This window comes from Bombina bombina, chromosome 4, assembly GCF_027579735.1.
Source record: "Bombina bombina isolate aBomBom1 chromosome 4, aBomBom1.pri, whole genome shotgun sequence".
Lineage (NCBI taxonomy): Eukaryota > Metazoa > Chordata > Amphibia > Anura > Bombinatoridae > Bombina > Bombina bombina.
In genome coordinates, this window is record NC_069502.1 from 460,604,833 (window position 1) to 460,624,769 (window position 19,937).

Below are 19,937 nucleotides of genomic sequence, written 5' to 3' on the forward strand. Positions count from 1 at the left end.
TACCATCCTTATAGACCATTGTATATAGAAATGACAGAGGCTTTACTATATGTAAGGGTAAATTTAATTTGTGAAGAAGCTTCATTTAGGTTCTGTACAAATTCACTTTAAAAAAAAAATTCACTTTAAAAAAAAAAATGCGATTTTGCTTGTATACTAATATATTTTTCATAGCAACATTCTTAAAGTCTGAAATTTACCATCACTTTAAAGGGACACTGTACCCAAAATTTTTCTTTTGTAATTCAGAAAGAACATGCAATTTTAAGCAACTTTCTAATTTACTCCTATTATCAATTTTTCTTCGTTCTCTTGCTATCTTTATTTGAAAAAGAAGGCATCTAAGCTTGTTTTGGGTTCAGTACTCTGGACAGCAACAATTTTATTGGTAAATGAATTTATCCACCAATCAGCAAGGACAACCCAGGTTGTTCACCAAAAATGGGCCGGCATCTAAACTTACATTTTTGCATTTCAAATAAAGATACCAAGAGAATGAAGAAAATTTGATAAAAGGAGTAAATTATAAAGTTGCTTAAAATGTCATGCTCAATCTGAATTACGAAAGAAAAAAATTGGTTACAGTGTCCCTTTAAGTATAATGGAAAATGATAAAAATGTGAAAATATTAATATAAACAACACAAAAAATGTGCAAACCTCTCGTCTTTTAAAAACAAGACTGGGCATTCATATTAATAATGAAGATAGGATTTGTTAAAGGGACAGTAAACCTAAAAAATGTTATTTTATTCAAAAAGTATCCAGACCCCTTCATTTATTCACATTTTGTTATGTTCCAGCCTTATGCTAAAATTATTTTTACATCAATCTACACTCCATACCCCATAATGACAAATTAAAAACCAGATTTTTGATAACTTTGCACATTTATTAAAAAGAAAAAGCTGAAATATCATATTGACATAAGTATTCAGACCCTTAACTCATACTTAATTGAAGCACCTTTGTGAGTGATTGCAGCTTCAAGTCATTTTGGGTATGATGCAACAAGCTTTGCACACCTAAATTTGGGGATTTTCTTCAATTTTCCTCTGCTGATCCTCTCAAGCTCAGGTTGGATGGGGGCCATCAGTGGATAGCCATGTCTAGGTCTCTACAGAGATATTTAATTGGGTTCAAGTTCAGGCTCTAGCTGGGCCACTCAAGGACTTTCACAGAGTTTTCCCTAAGCCACTCTTGCGTTTGTGTTGGCTGTGTGCTTAAGATTATTTTCCTGTTGGAGGGTAAAACTTGTGGCCAGTCTCTGCATTTTGCTGCATTTAGGCTTCCCTCAACCCTGACTAGTCCCCCAGCCCCTGCCACTGAAAAACACCCCACAGCATGCTGCCCAACACCATGCTTCACACTTGGGATAATATTGCGCTGGTGATGAGCTGAATCTGGTTTCCTCCAGACATGACGCTTGGAATTGAGGCCAAACAGTTCAATCTTCATTTTATCAGACCAGAGAATGTTGTTTCTCACAGCCTAAAAGTTCTTTAGGTGGTTTTTTGTTGTTGCAATTTCCAAGCAAGCTTTCATGTGTCTTGCATTGAGGAGAGGCTGCCATAAAACAAAAATTCAAAGAAAAGCTGCACTATCTGAATATATTCCCAAATTGTGATTATTCATATATTAAACAGCAACATTTTTGGATACAGCCCTTAATCATGCTTAATCCAAATACAACATTCCCCATGTTAAATAGCATTTAGTGTGAAAATAGACACCCCTTTATATTAATCCCTTAATGTCTTAAACATTGAATAAAATCCCTATTGTAGGATGAACACTATTACTAGCTGAAAGGAAAATACTAAGAAGTCTAACTCATAAATAAATAAATAATAAAAAAAAGATGCCAATCCATAGCCTTATTCATACCATTAATGGAGAGGGTATTAAGCTTAAATATCCAAAAATCTTACTTGACATAAGTATTCAGACCCTTAACTCATACTTAATTGAAGCGCCTTTGTGCGTGATTGCAGCTTCAAGTCATTTTGGGTATTTGCACACCTAAATTTTGGGATTTTCTTCTGCTGATCCTTTCAAGCTCAGGTTGAATGGGGGCCATCAGTGGATAGCCAGGTCTCTCCAGAGATATTTGATTGGGTTCAAGTCCGGGCTCTAGCTGGGCCACTCAATGACATTCACAGAGTTTTCCCTAAGCCGCTCTTGCGTTGTAACACAGAGTTTGGTATTTACTTCAACAAATGCACCTGTGGGGTTGCCTATGTGGGGGAAATGACAAGGTGGGTCCGGGAGAGCATATTGGAGTCAAATATTAAAAATACAATTTTGGGTGGCCCTGTATCCTGACACATTTTATAGCAGCTCAACTTAATATTAAGCAATTGAGATTTCAGATCATTTACCATACCCCTAAGTTGAGGAGAGGGGGCAATAGGGAGCTTATTTTGAAACTTAAGGAAGCTTTTTGGATATTTACGCATAATACCCTCACTCCTAATGGTATGGATAAGGATTTAGTTTGATATCTTTTTTTTTTTTACATTTTTTTTTTATTGATGAGTTAGACCTTTTTAGTATGTAGACGAGTGTGGTGGTTGTGGATTCAAAAATACAATTTTCCTTTCAACTAGTCATAGTGTTCAGCCTACATTGAGGATTTTATTATCTTTTTAAGACATAAAGGGTCTGATATACTTGTGTAAAGGGGTGTGTCTTTTCACACTAAATTCTATTATTAATGTGGGGAATGTTCTATTTGGATTTTTCTGATATGCATTTTCAGCTGTAAGACATATAGACAGGTGTGTGCCTTTCCAAATTATGTCCAGTCAATTGAATTTGCCACAGGTGGACTTCAATCAAAGTGAAGAAACATATCAAAGATGATCCAGAGAAATGAGATGCACCTAAGCTAAATTTTAAATGTTCTAACAAAGGGTTTAAATACTTATGTCAATGTGATATTTCAGTTTTTCTTTTAAATACATTTGTAAAGTTATCAAAAATTGGGGTTTTGCTTTGTCATTATGGGGTATGGAGTGGAGATTAATGTGAAAAAATGAAGGGGTCTGAATATTTTCTGAATGCATTGTACTTTTCCTATATAAACAACTTCCACATTCTATTAATTAAAAAATGATCAGGGACCCTATACTAGCCTGGCAAAAAAAGTCAAACTATTTACCTATTAGACATGGGCATTTAGCAGCTTCATTATCTGCCAAATGCGGAGGTAGGTGGCCGCTCAAAGGGCTTCAGCTATTTTCGGTGCCTGATTTATGCTTTTGAAAAAATGCCACACTAAGGCTCCGATTATTCGGAGCTTGATGCTGCTGTTTCTGCGTGAGCCTTTAAGCTGGCTGGAAACAGGAGTTAAGAAGCAGCAGTCTTAAGACCACTGCTCCTTAACTCGTCCGCCACCTCTAAGGTGGCGGATAGCAATCCGACCGATAGCATACGATCGGGCTGATTGACACCCCCTGCTAGCGGCCGATTTGGCCACGAATTTGCAGGGGGCGGCATTATACAAGCAGTTCACCAGAACTGCTTGTGCAATGATATGCCGACAGCGTATGCCCCTATGATCTGGATTTGCACAGATGTTGGTGTGGTGATTTTTCACAAGAATCAATCAGACACCAAAAATTGCCAAAGTTGATGAGCGGTTGCCTACTTCCGCATTGGACAGCTAACGAAGCTACAGAATGCCTATGCCTATTACCTATTATAGGGAATCCTAACTTCTCTGAGGGGCTTAATTCTAGTGTCTTTAATATCTTGGTAAACAATGGTCTTGTCTTTATACATCTTTTAGACTGTGAAATAAAATTTGAAAAGATTTTTTTAAAATATTTATCAAATTTTCAAATCTACTATTAAACAGTTTTTTTCTCTCGCATATCTCCAATTCGAAGTTATTGCACCAAATTAACTTTTTTTTTGGATGAAAGTGGTAAGTATTGAATAATTTAATTAACATATAAAAATGGCAAACATTTGACATCTCCACGTTACAAAAACTTAATACTCCATGAGTCACAATCTACTACAGACAATTTAGTCCAACATGGAATGTTATAATTATTTCAAGTTACAGGTCAGGTTATTAACAGTATGATTAGAGTAGAAAAGGCAGCTTTGTCAGTCTTTTGGAGAGTATCTAGATTTATAAATACAATAATATCAACTGGAAGAAACATGATACATAGGGGCTTATTTAACAAAGGTCTCTCGGACCTGATCTGACAGTGCGGATCAGGTCCGACAGACCTCGCTGAATGCGGAGAGCAATACGCTCTCCGTATTCAGCATTGCACCAGCAGCTCTTGTGAGCTGCTGGTGCAACGCTGCCCCCTGCAGATTTGCGCCAGCAGGGGGTGTCAATCAACCCGATCGTACTCGATCGGGTTGAATTGCGGCGATGTCTGTCCGCCTGCTCGGATCAGGTGGACAGGTTATGGAGCAGCGGTCCAGAAACACAGGCCCTCGAGCTCCATCCGGAGCTTTATAAATGGGCCCCTAAGTATGAATTGGAAATCAATGTAAGAATTTAAATTAAAATAAATTATTAGTAAGCTATATAGTCCATTAACAATTGAACAATTCAGTACACAATTTAGTAATGAAAAAGAAATTGGATTATTCTTACAAAAGTGGGAGGATTTTCTTAGTCTTAGAGCATAGTATTCTCTTGGTGGAAATAGAGAACTTTGATCCTAAATTTCTATTGTCTGAAATGTTATGATAGTGTTTTTTTTTTTGTTTTTTTTTCCGTGTTAATTGTATTTGATGTCTGTTCTTTCAATTTTTAAAGATTTTAATACATAAATAACAAAAAGAGTAAAAAATGAAAAACTGTAAAAAAATAAATAAGCTTCCACTTTTTCGGAAATTTGGGCAGACTTGCTGGGCCATTGGTTACCTGCTGTCAAATTCTATGTTTCCAAGTATGCAATATAATTATAGGGAACTGGATGTAGTAATGAGTTTTGCAACATTGTAGCTGAGCTGGAGAAGCGTCTAAATGAAGTTCAAGAAGAGCATGCTCAAGAGTTGAAAGAGGCAAAAGTTGAAGTGATGAGACTGCGTCAGAGGCTAAGTGATGAAATTGAGGAACGGGAGAGAGAATTGGAAGCAAAAGAAAGACTAAGTGCTGCCCTGGAGATTGTTTCAGCAACTAAGGTAATATCTATATATATATATAGCTATATATTTGGGGCAGCTACCAGTTAAGGCATCAGAGCTTGCATTGAGATAATGATCAAGTACTGCTGTTACAGTGTTATATAAGTGAAGACTCAATGGTTAGCAAATCCTGTTTCTAAGATTCATTAACCACTAAATCAAAACTGCACACATACTAATTATGTTCAGAAGAGTGAGAACCTCATTCATTTGGAAGAATAGGGGCCAGAACCATTTTAAAGAGCAAGGACCAGATCCATTCAGAATAATGAGAGCTGGCCCAGATGGAAAGAAAACTTAAACCATCCAGAAGAGATTAATCTGACCTAGCTGTTATAGCTTGGAAAGAAGACAGAAATAATTTGAGTAGCCGCTACCTTACAGAAGGTGTGGTGCATATATAAACTAAGTTTCGTTATTCAGTTAGGGAGTCACAGAACATGGTCATGGATAAAATAGTGTCCTGGTTTTATGTATATAAGAACATTTTTCTTTCATAAGATGGTGAGAGTCCATGAGACATCACATGTGGGATTTCACTCCAGTCCACTAGGAGGAGGCAAAAAAAAATACATACCGGAGCTTTAATCCCTCCCACTCAACCAGAATACCACAGTATGGAGTGAGGTTTATTCTAAAGTGCTGATCTACACCTTGTTAATAGGGGTTCTCTAACCGATATGAGACCCATTTCCCCCTCAGACAGTCTAAGAAGAACAGAGGCAAAGACATGAGTTTCAGCCAGGCAAAAGGGGCAACCAGACATGGACTCCTTGCTCAGTGGGCTTAGAGGAATATGGCTACACCTCACTGACAAGGCCCGATCATCTGGGGTTGCTGTGTTCCTTGTTCAGAGAGGAATTGCCTGGTATTTCAGTGCAGGACTGACCGTAATAGGCGGGATCAGACTGTTATACTACAGGAAAGTTCTATTCTGTGAAAAGCATTACTGGGCTAAAACAAAGCTGCACCCAGGTGGTAAATCGCCATAGAACAGGCTAACAATGTTATTTAGCTGGTTGATCATTCCTGTGAGTGTGCTTCTCTCTGTGTGTATTAAGTCTCCCTAAGCGAAAATATTTTACCTGTGTGGAAATGTCACAGGTATCCCTGGTGAAATGTGGATTTTTCCTCTATGAAATATGGATTTAGCTGCCTTTCATTTTAGGCTTGATCATATCCATGCTATACTACAGTAAGTTTTATTTTCTTTGGAAGTAAAAGACTATCCTACTACAGACAAGCCACCAGTAATTAGAAGAAAAAAAAGATTGACAAATTCTTTAAGACAACACCCAAATAGTGTTCCTTTTTATTCCATCTGTTAAGTTCAAGAACATGTTTCTTCTCCCTTCTGGAATTGAGAAGTATGGTAAACTATTCCTAAGGTGAATGCAGTAATATCTACCTATCCTAGGTGGACTTATTTTCATTACTTTGGAGGACAGTACCTTCTTCAGGGATCTCATGGACAAAAAGCTTGAAAGATTTCACAGAAGATCCAACTGACTGTCTTTATGTTTACATCAGCTATCAGTGTTACTTGAGTAGCTGCAGCTACCTCTGTCTGGTGTGATAACCAATTGGACCTCATTTCTGATACTCTGGAAGAGACGGAGCATTATGGCTCAATTCCTGGTCTTCAGACATGGTGTCTAAGAGCTGACTATTATATCTTCCCTTTCAGGGAAAGATTATGTTTGGACCTGGTCTGTATGCAATTATAGCAACAGTAACTAAAGAGGTAAGAGAGCCTATCTGCCACAAGATAAAGTCTAAAGTCCGGTTTAGGTTCACTGAAGCTTTTGCTGCTTTTGACAATCTAAGAATCAAAAGACGTCCTCCTCTTCTACTCAGCAGCTGGGTTCTTGGAAACCCAATTCTATCTGGTCAAAATCCAAGAAGCCCACTCTTGTCTGTATAAAGGTGCGGCCCCCTTTCCAGACAAGGCTCTGGTAAGGGGCAGTTTGAATCTTTTTCAGGAGGCCTGGGATTGATCAGTATAGTATTGACCCTTGGGAACTGGAAATAATTTTTCAGATAAATTGAATAGGCTTTTATTTATTTTTTAGTCAGTCTCTTGAGATCCCTTGTAGGCCAAAGCCTTTCTGGTTTGTGGAAAAGACAGAAGTAATTGCTCCTGTCCCAGATTAAGAAATAAACCAGGGGTTTTATTCCAACCTATATCATATGGCCAAAAAAAGAAGATTCATTGCGGCCACCTATCTTTGATCTCAAAATTCTAAAAAAAATTCAAGATGGAGAGGATTTGCACTATACTTCCTTATGTCTACCATTGACTTAAAAGATGCCTATTTTACATATTCATATTCACAGGGATCACATCAAATTTATGAGATTTTCCTAAACAAGCATTACCAATATGTGGAGCTCCCATTCAGTCTGGCAACAGCGCCCAGAATCTTTACAAAAGTTCTAGAAGCCCTACTGGCTATGATACAAGCTCAGGGAATTTCTTTAACTCTGTACCTGGATGATATTTTGGTATAGGCATCTTTAACTGGAATTGAAGCACATACAAGCGTTTTTTTAAACTGCTTCACAGTCATGGATGGCAAATTAACCCCAAAAGAGCTCCTTAGACCTAGGTATTCTTTCTAGGGTCCATAATCAACTCGGTAACTGAGACTATCCCTATCAGACCAACGCAGATTCAGACTGCAACAGGCCTCTAGTGTCTGCTTCAAATGCAGTTCCATTTTCCAGATTTCATCTGCGACCTCTACAGTTCAGGATGTTACAGAAGTGTAATTAGACTTCAAGCACAGTCCAATAGTGGTACAGCACTAAGATAACGAGGTGGTGCAGGCTGTAAGGGTACCACACAAAACCCTTAAAATAATAGCACAGTCCAAAGAATTCAGCAGCACTCACCACTATGTAGAAAATTCCATTTTTATTGGGATATTTCGAAATAGAAAAGACAACGTTTCGGACCTCTAGTCCTTAATCATGTCATGATTAAGGACTAGAGGTCCGAAACGTTGTCTTTTCTATTTCGAAATATCCCAATAAAAATGGAATTTTCTACATAGTGGTGAGTGCTGCTGAATTAATTAGACTTCAAGACCAGGCAGTCTTTAAAATGGTGGCCGACACGCCAGTCCCATGTTCAGGGTGCTCCTTTTCTCCAGCCAGCATTGGTAGTGATCTCTACATATGCCAGTCTGACAGGTTGGGGTGTAGTCTGGGGGACTCAGAGAGTGCAAGAAGTTTTGTCTCCTCAGGAGGCGAGGTTACCTATAAACCTTTTGGAACGGCATGCAATTAGAATTCAGATTTGGTCCAACCTCAGACAGGAATCCTTTCTTTGATTCCAGACATACAAAGCAGTGGTGTATATCAATTACTAGGGTGGAACGTGCAATTCCCTGACAATGAAATAAGTGTCTCATATTGTCAGATGGACAGAACATCACCTCTGCATACAGAAAGAGAAGCGCTCTACTAGGAACGAACAAGAGCTCAGTAACTTGTTCTATAGCGAGTTACCACCTAGTAACAGTCTCTTTTAGCCCAATTTTGCTTTTCACAGAGAACTTTCCTGAACATCACCTCTGCTTGATCTCAGCCTTTTACATCCCAGGAGTGAATAATTGGGAGGTGGACTTTCTCAGTCTAGTTCCTTCTAAGGGGGGTGGTGATAGCCAAAATCAGACAAGAACGATCATTAGTCATTTTTAATTGCTTCTGTTTGACCTCACAGCTCTGATTCAAATGTCTGTTTGCCCGCCTTGGACGCTCCCTCTCAGAAAGGGCCTTCTTTCTCAGTGCTTTTCTTTCATCTTGATATCAAAACTCTAAATTGGATGGGTTGGCGATTGAATAGCTAGTGCTGTTCCTGATAAAGTGATTTCATACTTTTATTCAGGCTAGAAAACCTGTGACCAGGTGTATATATCAAGGTTTGGGAAACTTATTTTTTTCTTGGTGTTCTGGTAAAGCTTACCATTGAAATTCCTTTTTAATTCCTAGAGTTATTGAGTTTCTATAGAACGTTTTAGTGAAAGGCCTATCTGCTAATTCTCTTATGGGTCAAATTTCAGCCTGATCTGTTTTGTGACAAAATAAACAAAAAATGTGATAAAGCACTGTAGAGGGATATATAATATTAAGGAATCCTAATGTAGAAGTCCTTGGGGGGAAAAAAGGGGAAAAAACAAGTAACAGATAGTGAAGTCCTGTATGGAACAGTTAAAAAAATAAGTGGAATAGGTCTACTCACACTTGATAGAGCTACAAGTTAGCTCTCAGTAAAATGGCTCATGTGATATAGATACAGTATGTTTCCTATCTAACCAGAGTGATTTGTGAGTTAATAAACCACTTTTATCCAGCTTGATGTCCCCTGATCCATCTGTACTTTTATTCATAAGCCATTTTACTCGAGTGTGAGTAGACCTATTCCACTTATTTTTTTTAACTGTTCCATACAGGACTTCACTATCTGTTACTTGTTCTTTCCCCTTTTTTTCAAGGACGTCTACATCAGGATTCCTGAAGATTGTATATATTTTCTGATTGATTATAAGTTTAACATTTTTTATCTGACTTATCTGTTTTGTATCACAAGAAAATTGCCAAGATTCCTAATATCTAGACCCCTTTTCAGGCCTTGATTAAAATCAGACTGGTTATGTGACTAATTTTTCCTTCATGGAATCTTAATTTTGTCTTATGGGTCCTTTTAACCTGCTCCATTTGAGAAGCTCTTGGCCATTTCTTCAGCCAGGAGAGTTTCTAAACTTTTAGCTTTATCTTTCAATCCTCCTTTCCTTATTTTCCATCAGGTTACAATTATTTTGTTCCTAAGGTTGTATCTACTGATGCAAGAGATTGTAGTTCCCCCTTTTTCTCCAGTTCCTAAGAATTCTAAGTAGCGACTTCCTCACAATCTAGATGTTGTGGGAGCAATCAATATTTTTTTATTTAAAGCCACAAATGATTTTAGGCTTTCATCTTCTTTGTTCATTCATTCTTTTTTTTTTTGGACTTCATAAAGCTTACAACTGTTTCCTTCGCTGCCTGTTTAAAGGCCTTAATTTGTAAGGCATACATGGTTGAAGGGAGGTCTCTCCTAAACGCATTAATGCTCACCCTAGGGCAATTGACTTCCAAAATTATTCTTCCGTAGACCAGATTTTTAAGGTGACTAAGTCTTCTTTACATACTTTTACAAAACGCTACTACTTTTACGTGTATGCCTCTTTTGGCAGGAAAGTTCTGCGGGTCACTTGATTGTTGTCCTGCCCTATTTCATGTGGTTTTGTGGACTTCACTGCTTGGGTATAGAATCTCACATGTTATGTCTTGTAGACTCTCACCATCTTATGAAAGAAAACAAAATGTATGCTTACTTGATAAATTAATTTATTTCATGATGGTGAGCGTCCACAAGCCCCACCCTTCTTTCTATACAGTCTTTCCTGCTTTTTCTATTTTTATTTTTTATCTACTTGGCCACATGTATAACTAAAGTATTCTGGGAGAGTGGGAGGGATTAAAGCTCTCATATGTAGCATTGTTTTTTGCCTCCTCCCAGTAGATTGGAGTGAAATGCCACATGATGTTTGTCTTGGGGAAGAAATTAATTTATCAGGTAACAATAAATTGGTTTTTTTTCTGCTAGGAAATAATTTGATATAGGAATATAGAAGAAACAAAACAAAATGACAGGAGCGAGGTTTAGATTTTTTTAGGAGTCTTGGATTTGTCAAACATTGATATTAAAATGGTTAAATTAGGTGGTCAAAACAATTCTTATTAATTAAATTGTGAAATTTAGTTACCATATTCCCACCAGAAGTGTGCTAATTTTTACAATTATTTTCATTTACTAATTAAAAATGTCATTCTTTTAGAATGCACCATTTGTTAATAATGTTTTAGACTATGTTTTTAATGTTTTTTAGAAACGAGTTTGAGCAATGGCACTACACTTAGACACACTCCCCAGTATCTCTATAGTGGTCAATGATAATTGGTTATTGTGAAATCAATCTATGCTGTTGGAGGGAGGGGTGCTACCGCACAACAATAGCATTCATACAAGGAGTGGAGGTGATAAAGTCACTTCCATGAAAGAATGCGGTTCTAGCACTCACTGTCTTAACCTCTTATGCGGCGTTAACTTCCAGAGTATAAAACTTAACTTTTATTTATTTGGCTAAAATAATTGGAGAAGGGGGAAAAAAAGGGGGAAACATAAACAATTAAAAACCTAGGATAGAGTAGTCCTGTATAGATTCTGTTATATGCAATAATTTGTGTAAATAGGCCTTTGGGGTATGATAGCCCAGATAATAATATTACAGTATAATCTATACAGAAATCGATGTGGCACACCGGCTCAATTAAATAAAGCTGTGTTGATGTTGTGTAGATTATTATAACGATACCCAGTGGGGGATTACTTAAGCTCAGCTTAGTTAGAGATTGTGGGTTTTAAGCCGTAGCAAGGATGTCCAATACAATAAGTAGTCAGTTTAATGCTGATATAATATGTTTATGTATACATATTGCTGTCATCCATACTGTGAGGCTGTTATTTATTTGAAGTGATCACTCACATATAGGATAATCTACACAAAAAATGCTGGATTTATATGGGTTGTCCAGTGGGGGAAACAATACATGTATTAGAGTGCTGGGCTACTTCTATTCTCTAAGATACCTGAGATAAGACAACTGCCAGTTTTATCCTTCAGTTATTCATTGTTGTATCAATATAAATCGCTTGATAACGACAGAGTTATTACTGCTGTTGTCTATCCATTCACTCACTTTTATGTTTACTTATTGTAGGGTTAATGTCAAGTAAATTGGTTTATATGCATTATAATATCCTAATACCACTTATGTAATTGCGTTTGACCCTCTGGTCTGGGATGGTTTTGTGTTAAGAGTAAACTAGGATTTAGTGTTATCAAGCTATTATTATTTCAGGTGTGGTCCATCTTAAACTTATTACATATAGCTCAACAAAGAGATACATATATATTATTACATTGAAAGAATATAAGTAATTGAAATTATCTAAGATATAACTAAACAAATTTGCCATGGATGGTATTATATCGGAATGGAATGTTAAATCTATGTATACAATAATAACAAATATACATTAAATCGATTTTAATTAAATACATTCCACCTTAAGTTGATGCATTAAAATCCTCCTTAATAACATCCGGGACCCACAACATGAAAAAATGAGAACCTGGATTGACATAAAGATTTGCCCAATCAGAAAATTTCTAAGGCGGAACTTCCGGTTCATACCGGGTTTAAATTTCACAGAGACGGGCGGCCCGCCGCCTTTGATAAAGCCCTATACAGGCGAAACGCGTTAGGTGTAGAGACAGAGCACTGTTAAAGGGACAGTCTAGGCCAAAATAAACTTTCATGATTCAGATAGAGCATGTAATTTTAAACGATTTTCCAATTTACTTTTATCACCAATTTTGCTTTGTTCTCTTAGTATTCTTAGTTGGAAGCTTAACCTAGGAGGTTCATTTGCTAATTTCTTAGACCTTGAAGCCCACCTCTTTTCAGATTGCGTTTTAACAGTTTTTCACCACTAGAGGGTGTTAGTTCACATATTTCATATAGATAACACTGTGCTCGTGCACGTGAAGTTATCTGGGAGCAGGCACTGATTGGCTAGACTGCAAGTCTGTCAAAAGAACTGAAAAAAGGGGCAGTTTGCAGAGGCTTAGATACAAGATAATCACAGAGGTTAAAAGTATATTATTATAACTGTGTTGGTTGTGCAAAACTGGGGAATGGGTAATAAAGGGATTATCTATCTTTTAAAACAATAACAATTCTGGTGTAGACTGTCCCTTTAAGCTCTTTTTTAAAATTAGGAGAAAGTAGTCTGTTACGTTTTACTGTGGCTCACCGGCATCAATAGGGTGTCAGCGTGGTACACTACTTAGGAAACTTCTTAGAGGGATACCCACTGACTCTTTTTTAAAATTAGGAGAAAGTAGTCTGTTACGTTTTACTGTGGCTCACCGGCATCAATAGGGTGTCAGCGTGGTACACTACTTAGAAAACTTCTTAGAGGGATACCCACTGACTAATATCGCTTATACCAGAAGCTTAAATTTATGACCTCTTTATAGCATAATCAGTAATATGTTTACGATTGAATGTTACAATACGGCTATAACTGGTATGGGGTATTTACATGGGTAACTGGGCTAATTTAGATTATAAGCAAAACCAGTAACAGTATAAATTACTGCCAACTCAGGCAAGTAATAAAGACATAGATTCACAACAGCAGACTAACAGAATATACTGCCTGCTGGCAGCTCGATACTATTTTGTGTATAAGAAAACAGTATTCACAATAGAATCTAATTATATTACATAAGTGTGCTAAAGGGTACACATTAACAGGGTATCAAGTTATATGTAGCGATCTTTCTGCAGGTACACTATTGCTGTCTAAAAAATTAAAAATAACTATATTACGGTTTACTTGTGGAATAAAACTTTACATCTGAAATACTAACCGTGATTGCATTAAAGTGGTACTACCTATGCTCAGTGAATTCTAACTCAGCAAATTATAACTCACTATAACACTCATTACAGGTGCTGCACAACACTGCAAGCAGTACTGTTAATACTTAATGAAGTTTAGGAATTACAACTGGTGCACATAATAGTACCCAAATACTTAACACTGTGTAGTGGCACTACTGCACCACAATATTCTGATCTAATTATACCAATAACCAGTAACATTATTTAACATTTTATTGGGGCTTGCATAGGAACAGCACAGTAACAAAACCTCTGCTGCACAAAAATAAAGTTACCTTTTTATGTTTAATACCACACCACTATTCTGACGTGGTAATACAGAATATCTAGGGCTTCTTCAATGTACACTCAGCTATTATGAAACAGGATAAGAATATAGATTGAGCAAGTTACATTTAAACCTGAAATAATAATAGCTTGATAACACTAAATCCTAGTTTACTCTTAACACAAAACCATCCCAGACCAGAGGGTCAAACACAATTACATAAGTGGTATTAGGATATTATAATGCATATAAACCAATTTACTTGACATTAACCCTACGATAAGTGAATGGATAGACAACAGCAGTAATAACTCTGTCGTTATCAAGCGATTTATATTGATACAACAATGAATAACTGAAGGATAAAACTGGCAGTTGTCTTATCTCGGGTATCTTAGAGAATAGAAGTAGCCCAGCACTCTAATACATGTATTGTTTCCCCCACTGGACAACCCATATAAATCCAGCATTTTTTGTGTAGATTATCCTATATGTGAGTGATCACTTCAAATAAATAACAGCCTCACAGTATGGATGACAGCAATATGTATACATAAACATATAAACATATTATATCAGCATTAAACTGACTACTTATTGTATTGGACATCCTTGCTACGGCTTAAAACCCACAATCTCTAACTAAGCTGAGCTTAAGTAATCCCCCACTGGGTATCGTTATAATAATCTACACAACATCAACACAGCTTTATTTAATTGAGCCGGTGTGCCACATCGATTTCTGTATAGATTATACTGTAATATTATTATCTGGGCTATCATACCCCAAAGGCCTATTTACACAAATTATTGCATATAACAGAATCTATACAGGACTACTCTATCCTAGGTTTTTAATTGTTTATGTTTCCCCCTTTTTTTCCCCCTTCTCCAATTATTTTAGCCAAATAAATAAAAGTTAAGTTTTATACTCTGGAAGTTAACGCCGCATAAGAGTGCTAGAACCGCATTCTTTCGTGGAAGTGACTTTATCACCTCCACTCCTTGTATGAATGCTATTGTTGTGCGGTAGCACCCCTCCCTCCAACAGCATAGATTGATTTCACAATAACCAATTATCATTGACCACTATAGAGATACTGGGGAGTGTGTCTAAGTGTAGTGCCATTGCTCAAACTCGTTTCTTATAATCTTAGCTATCTGGGTTATCCAGAATTCTCGAGCAATAGAGCACACTGACCTCTACAAGAATAACCACGAACATGGCATTTCCGTGGGACCTAGATAGACAAAATAGACAGCAAAAAAGAGCAGCTGATCTAGAAGAAATCTTTGAGGATGGTAATATCTCTAAACCACATAATACAATAACTTCGTTAGATGGGGCCCTCAGAGAATTACATAAGACCATGTTTAAACAAGATAAAGTATGGTGGAACCGTCATTTTTTCGAAAAATATATCCAAAAGAAACTTATACCTAGAGGTCTAAGAATTCAGTTGTTCCCGGCATACGAATTTAAAAATCAACAACTCAGTATAGAATGGGAGGAAGCACTCTCAGAATGTTCTACAAAACTAATGAAAATACTCAAGAAAAATGACCAATCAGAATATGACCTATTGGAAGCTAAAATAAAAGAACAAAATGAAATACTAAAACAATTCCAAGACAACTCAGAATTTGAAAAATCATATAAAACCTATCAGAAAGAACTGGACAGATATGAATTAGAACTAAAAAATACCAAACAAGGCAAATTGAACAGAGATATTAACGACTTCAGCAACAACAGAGTATATAAATGGCGTAATAGATCATTCTACAGACAGCCAAACAAAAATCCAAAGGTAACCATTGTGGAGAGTGACGTATCAGACACAGATGGAGAGGAAGGCAGCTCTGGTACAGCTACTCCCATCCCCAACAGAACAACAACATTAGCCCCAAGATCGTCCAGTCGTAACAAGAGGAAGGATTTTTTAGAATCAGGCGGGGAAGAAGACAAACTAGAAGAGGGGGGAGGAAAAAACAAAAAGCCGGCCAGAGGGAGGACATTTCAACAATCGAACCATCAGAAGAATGGGAATCAATACAAGAGGACCCCCAGTCCATTCTCCCAAATACGTCTGAATCACTAAGAATTATCAATCTGTCTGACATCCAACTCTCAGAAAGCCATATCTGTTTATTATCAAAGGGACTCTCATTTTGTCCATCACAAACAGTAGATAAATTTGAAGTCATAAAAGACATTCAACTGTACATACGGAAACTGCTCCTAAAAAAATTCTTTACAGATAAAGAACCAGAATGGGGCTGGAATTCAGAGGAAATCCAAACAATTCAAGATTTACAGAGTTTATTGGATGAAAATGATCCAAGTATGAACAAAAAATGGAGAAATAAAATCCATAATAAATCTACCTTTGTACCGCAAAATGTAAATGCCCCACAATTGGACATATTCAATGAGATGGTCTGCAATGAGATTACCAGTTTGAATATACCTCCCAAAATCAATAATCTAACCTACAAAGAGAGACAAGCACTGCAAGAGATGCAACATTGGGATGAAGTTGTCATTAGAAATTCAGATAAGGGCGGCAACATTGTAATTTGGCCCCTTACATTATTATATAAAAGAAGTATACAAACAACTCAAAGATACAAGTTGCTATGTGAAACTGTTTAATAACCCAACAACTAACATCCACAAGAAATACAATAAGCTGATCACGGAAGCTGCATATGAAGGGGTTATCAATGAAAAAGAGAAAAAATACCTTAACGTAACTAAACCAAAGACTGCAACATTCTATCTAATACCGAAGATCCACAAGAATCAAGAAACTCCACCAGGAAGACCTATTGTCTCCGGTATAGGCTGCCTCACTGAAAGAGCAAGCGAATATATAGATTTTCGCTTAAGAGATTATGTTGCTGAGCTCCCCTCATACGTTCAAGATACCATGCAGGTCCTTCAGAGACTCAATAATATCTCTTTGAACAAATCAGCATGGCTGGTAACAACGGATGTTGAGTCATTATATACATCAATTCAACACAAAGATGGTTTACAAGCAGTTCGCTACTTCTTAGAACAAAAATCTGAAGAGGGAAAACCACATGATGATTTCATCCTTAACCTACTGGAATTTGTACTAGCCAACAACACATTCATTTTTGACAACCAACACTATCTATCTACAGGTCCGGGGCACTGCCATGGGCACAGCTTGTGCCCCGACCTATGCCAATCTCTTTTTAGGGTGGTGGGAGGCAGAAGAAGTGTTCTCTGATACAAACAATATATACACAGACCTTATACCCATGTGGATAAGGTACATAGATTACATCTTTTTCATCTGGGAAGGAACCCAAGAGGAACTTCTGACATTCTTAAGCATATTGAACAGGAACAACTTAAACATAAAACTTACGTATGAAGCAAGTCAAAGTGAAATAAATTTCTTAGACCTTACTATTAAAAAAGATCCTGAAGGCAACATTCAAACAGATCTGTATAGAAAACATACAGCAACCAACAGCATCCTACACAGTACAAGTGCGCATGCACCAGGTACCATTCGAGGTTTACCAACGGGTGAATTCCTCAGAACCAGGAGGAACTGCTCGGAAGACACCACATTTCAAATACGAGCTAAACAAGTATCCTCCCGGCTAATAGAAAGAGGCTACAGTAAAAGGAAGATCAAACAAGCCAAATATAGAGCCCAGAGAACCAAAAGACAAGAACTATTGCATAAAAAGACCAAAACCAATGACAATAAACCCAGGTTGGTCCTTACATATAATTCACAAACCTCTGAAGTAGTACAAATTATATCAAAACACTGGGATATTTTAATGACTGACCCCACATTGAAAAGATGCTTAGGAAACAGACCTGCTATAAGTTACAGACGAACCAAAAATCTAAAAGATCTACTAACTAGCAGTCATTTCCAACCAAAGAAAACAAAAACTGCATTTAATCCAGGATGCCATAAATGTGGAAACTGCAGCACTTGTAAATACATCAAGAAAACCACGAACATCATGGACCGTTTTGGCACAACACATAAAATTAGGAGATACATCAGCTGCCAAAGTGAAGGGATAATCTATGTACTTCAATGCACATGTGACAAATACTATGTCGGCATGACGACCAGAAAATTAAGAACCAGATTAATGGAACACCTAAGGAACATCAAAAATGCAGCAAAGGACAAATTGGATGGCAAATCCATCACTAGCGTAGCAACACATTTTTTGGAATACCACAACTCAAAACAAGAAGATATGGTTTGCTGGGGCATAGAAAAAGTGAGCCTAGGGATAAGAGGAGGAGATCTTGAAACTGCTCTACTAAGAGCAGAGAGCAGATGGATATACTGAGTTGAGTAAGTATATCCAACAGGCCTTAATGAACAAAACAATTATTTCACATTTTTATAAAATATGGAGAGAAGAATCAATTACTGACTTGCCTGCCAAAAACTATCTTAGGCAAATATCTTCTTAAAACTCCAATCTAATCAACAATGGGGAAATAACTATAAAAATTACACTAAAATGATGAGAAGTCATCATTTTCCTAAGACAAGCTATAACCATGTCTAGATTACAAGATACATTAATATAAGTAAACACACTACCTGGAAGGAGACTAAAATGAGAATTACCACGCTAGATGGATTCAATAAAAATTCACACAACATATTTTATGATAATAAAAACTTTTCAATACAACGACAATAAACTGAGTATTGTCACATCTTGCACTAAATCATCACCAACACTTAACCGTTAATTTTCATATAAGCAACCCCCATAAAGGGAACATTCTGTATATTAAATTATTATCACTTTTATTCATGCTACATAAGTATAGGAATTTCACCTTCTCTCTTCTTAAAACAAGAACTGGAGAATAATATCTTTTTATCACTTTATATCACTGCATCATCCACTTACCACAGGATATATACACTTATCACAACACGTCGAGACACGCTATACCTCACTATTATAAATCAATAAACATATCTTTTTGAATAATAAAATAATTTTGAATAGAATATTCCCACTTACCTCACTATTCACTTAGAAAGTGTTCTTTTATATTTTGAGGGTTTCCTTTGTTGTTTCATGGGACCAGGGTTTTCTTTTTGTGATTTTCAATTGTTTAAGACACATTACACTGCTCACCATTCACACTTAATCACATAACATCATGTCATTAATAGCACGCATGGTCATCACACTTCTTATTATTTATTATTTTTCATAAAATCACTAGTCATATGCCTTCATAGAATAAGGAAAATCATGGAATAAAAAAATAAAAAAATATAAAAAATCATTGACTCTCTTACTCAAGCATAGTTTCTCATGTTACTTACTCTTATTCCATTTTATCAATTACTTCCCTGATATAAATCTTTCAGAATACCGGAGGCAAATACGAGAACATCACAAATCTGAACAGTTGATTTCAAATTTAAAATCATCATTTGACTAGCCACTCAAGATCTCTTTACCTAAATACAAAGTTCTAGTAAAATCCTGTAGACTCACAAACAAGTAAACAATCAATACAGATACGATCACCTTAGCATAAGATTCACGAGGTTACATCACTAAACTAGTCAACCTTTGAACTGGTACCCTCATCAATACACTATAAACATGGGAAAGGATATACGATCCGAAGACCACATCTTAAACTTATTACATATAGCTCAACAAAGAGATACATATATATTATTACATTGAAAGAATATAAGTAATTGAAATTATCTAAGATATAACTAAACAAATTTGCCATGGATGGTATTATATCGGAATGGAATGTTAAATCTATGTATACACATAATAACAAATACACATTAAATCGATTTTAATTAAATACATTCCACCTTAAGTTGATGCATTAAAATCCTCCTTAATAACATCCG

General features: G+C 36.5%; 1 protein-coding gene across 1 annotated transcript in view; it reads left to right on the forward strand.

Annotated features, from left to right (window-relative positions):
* CCDC150 (coiled-coil domain containing 150) overlaps positions 1 to 19,937 on the forward strand; it is a 168,079-nt gene that overhangs the window by 16,959 nt on the left and 131,183 nt on the right. Inside the window, exon 4 of the mRNA XM_053710336.1 lies at positions 4,981 to 5,159. Within this exon, the coding sequence (XP_053566311.1) occupies positions 4,981 to 5,159 (179 nt within the window). The remainder of the gene's footprint in view (positions 1 to 4,980; positions 5,160 to 19,937) is intronic.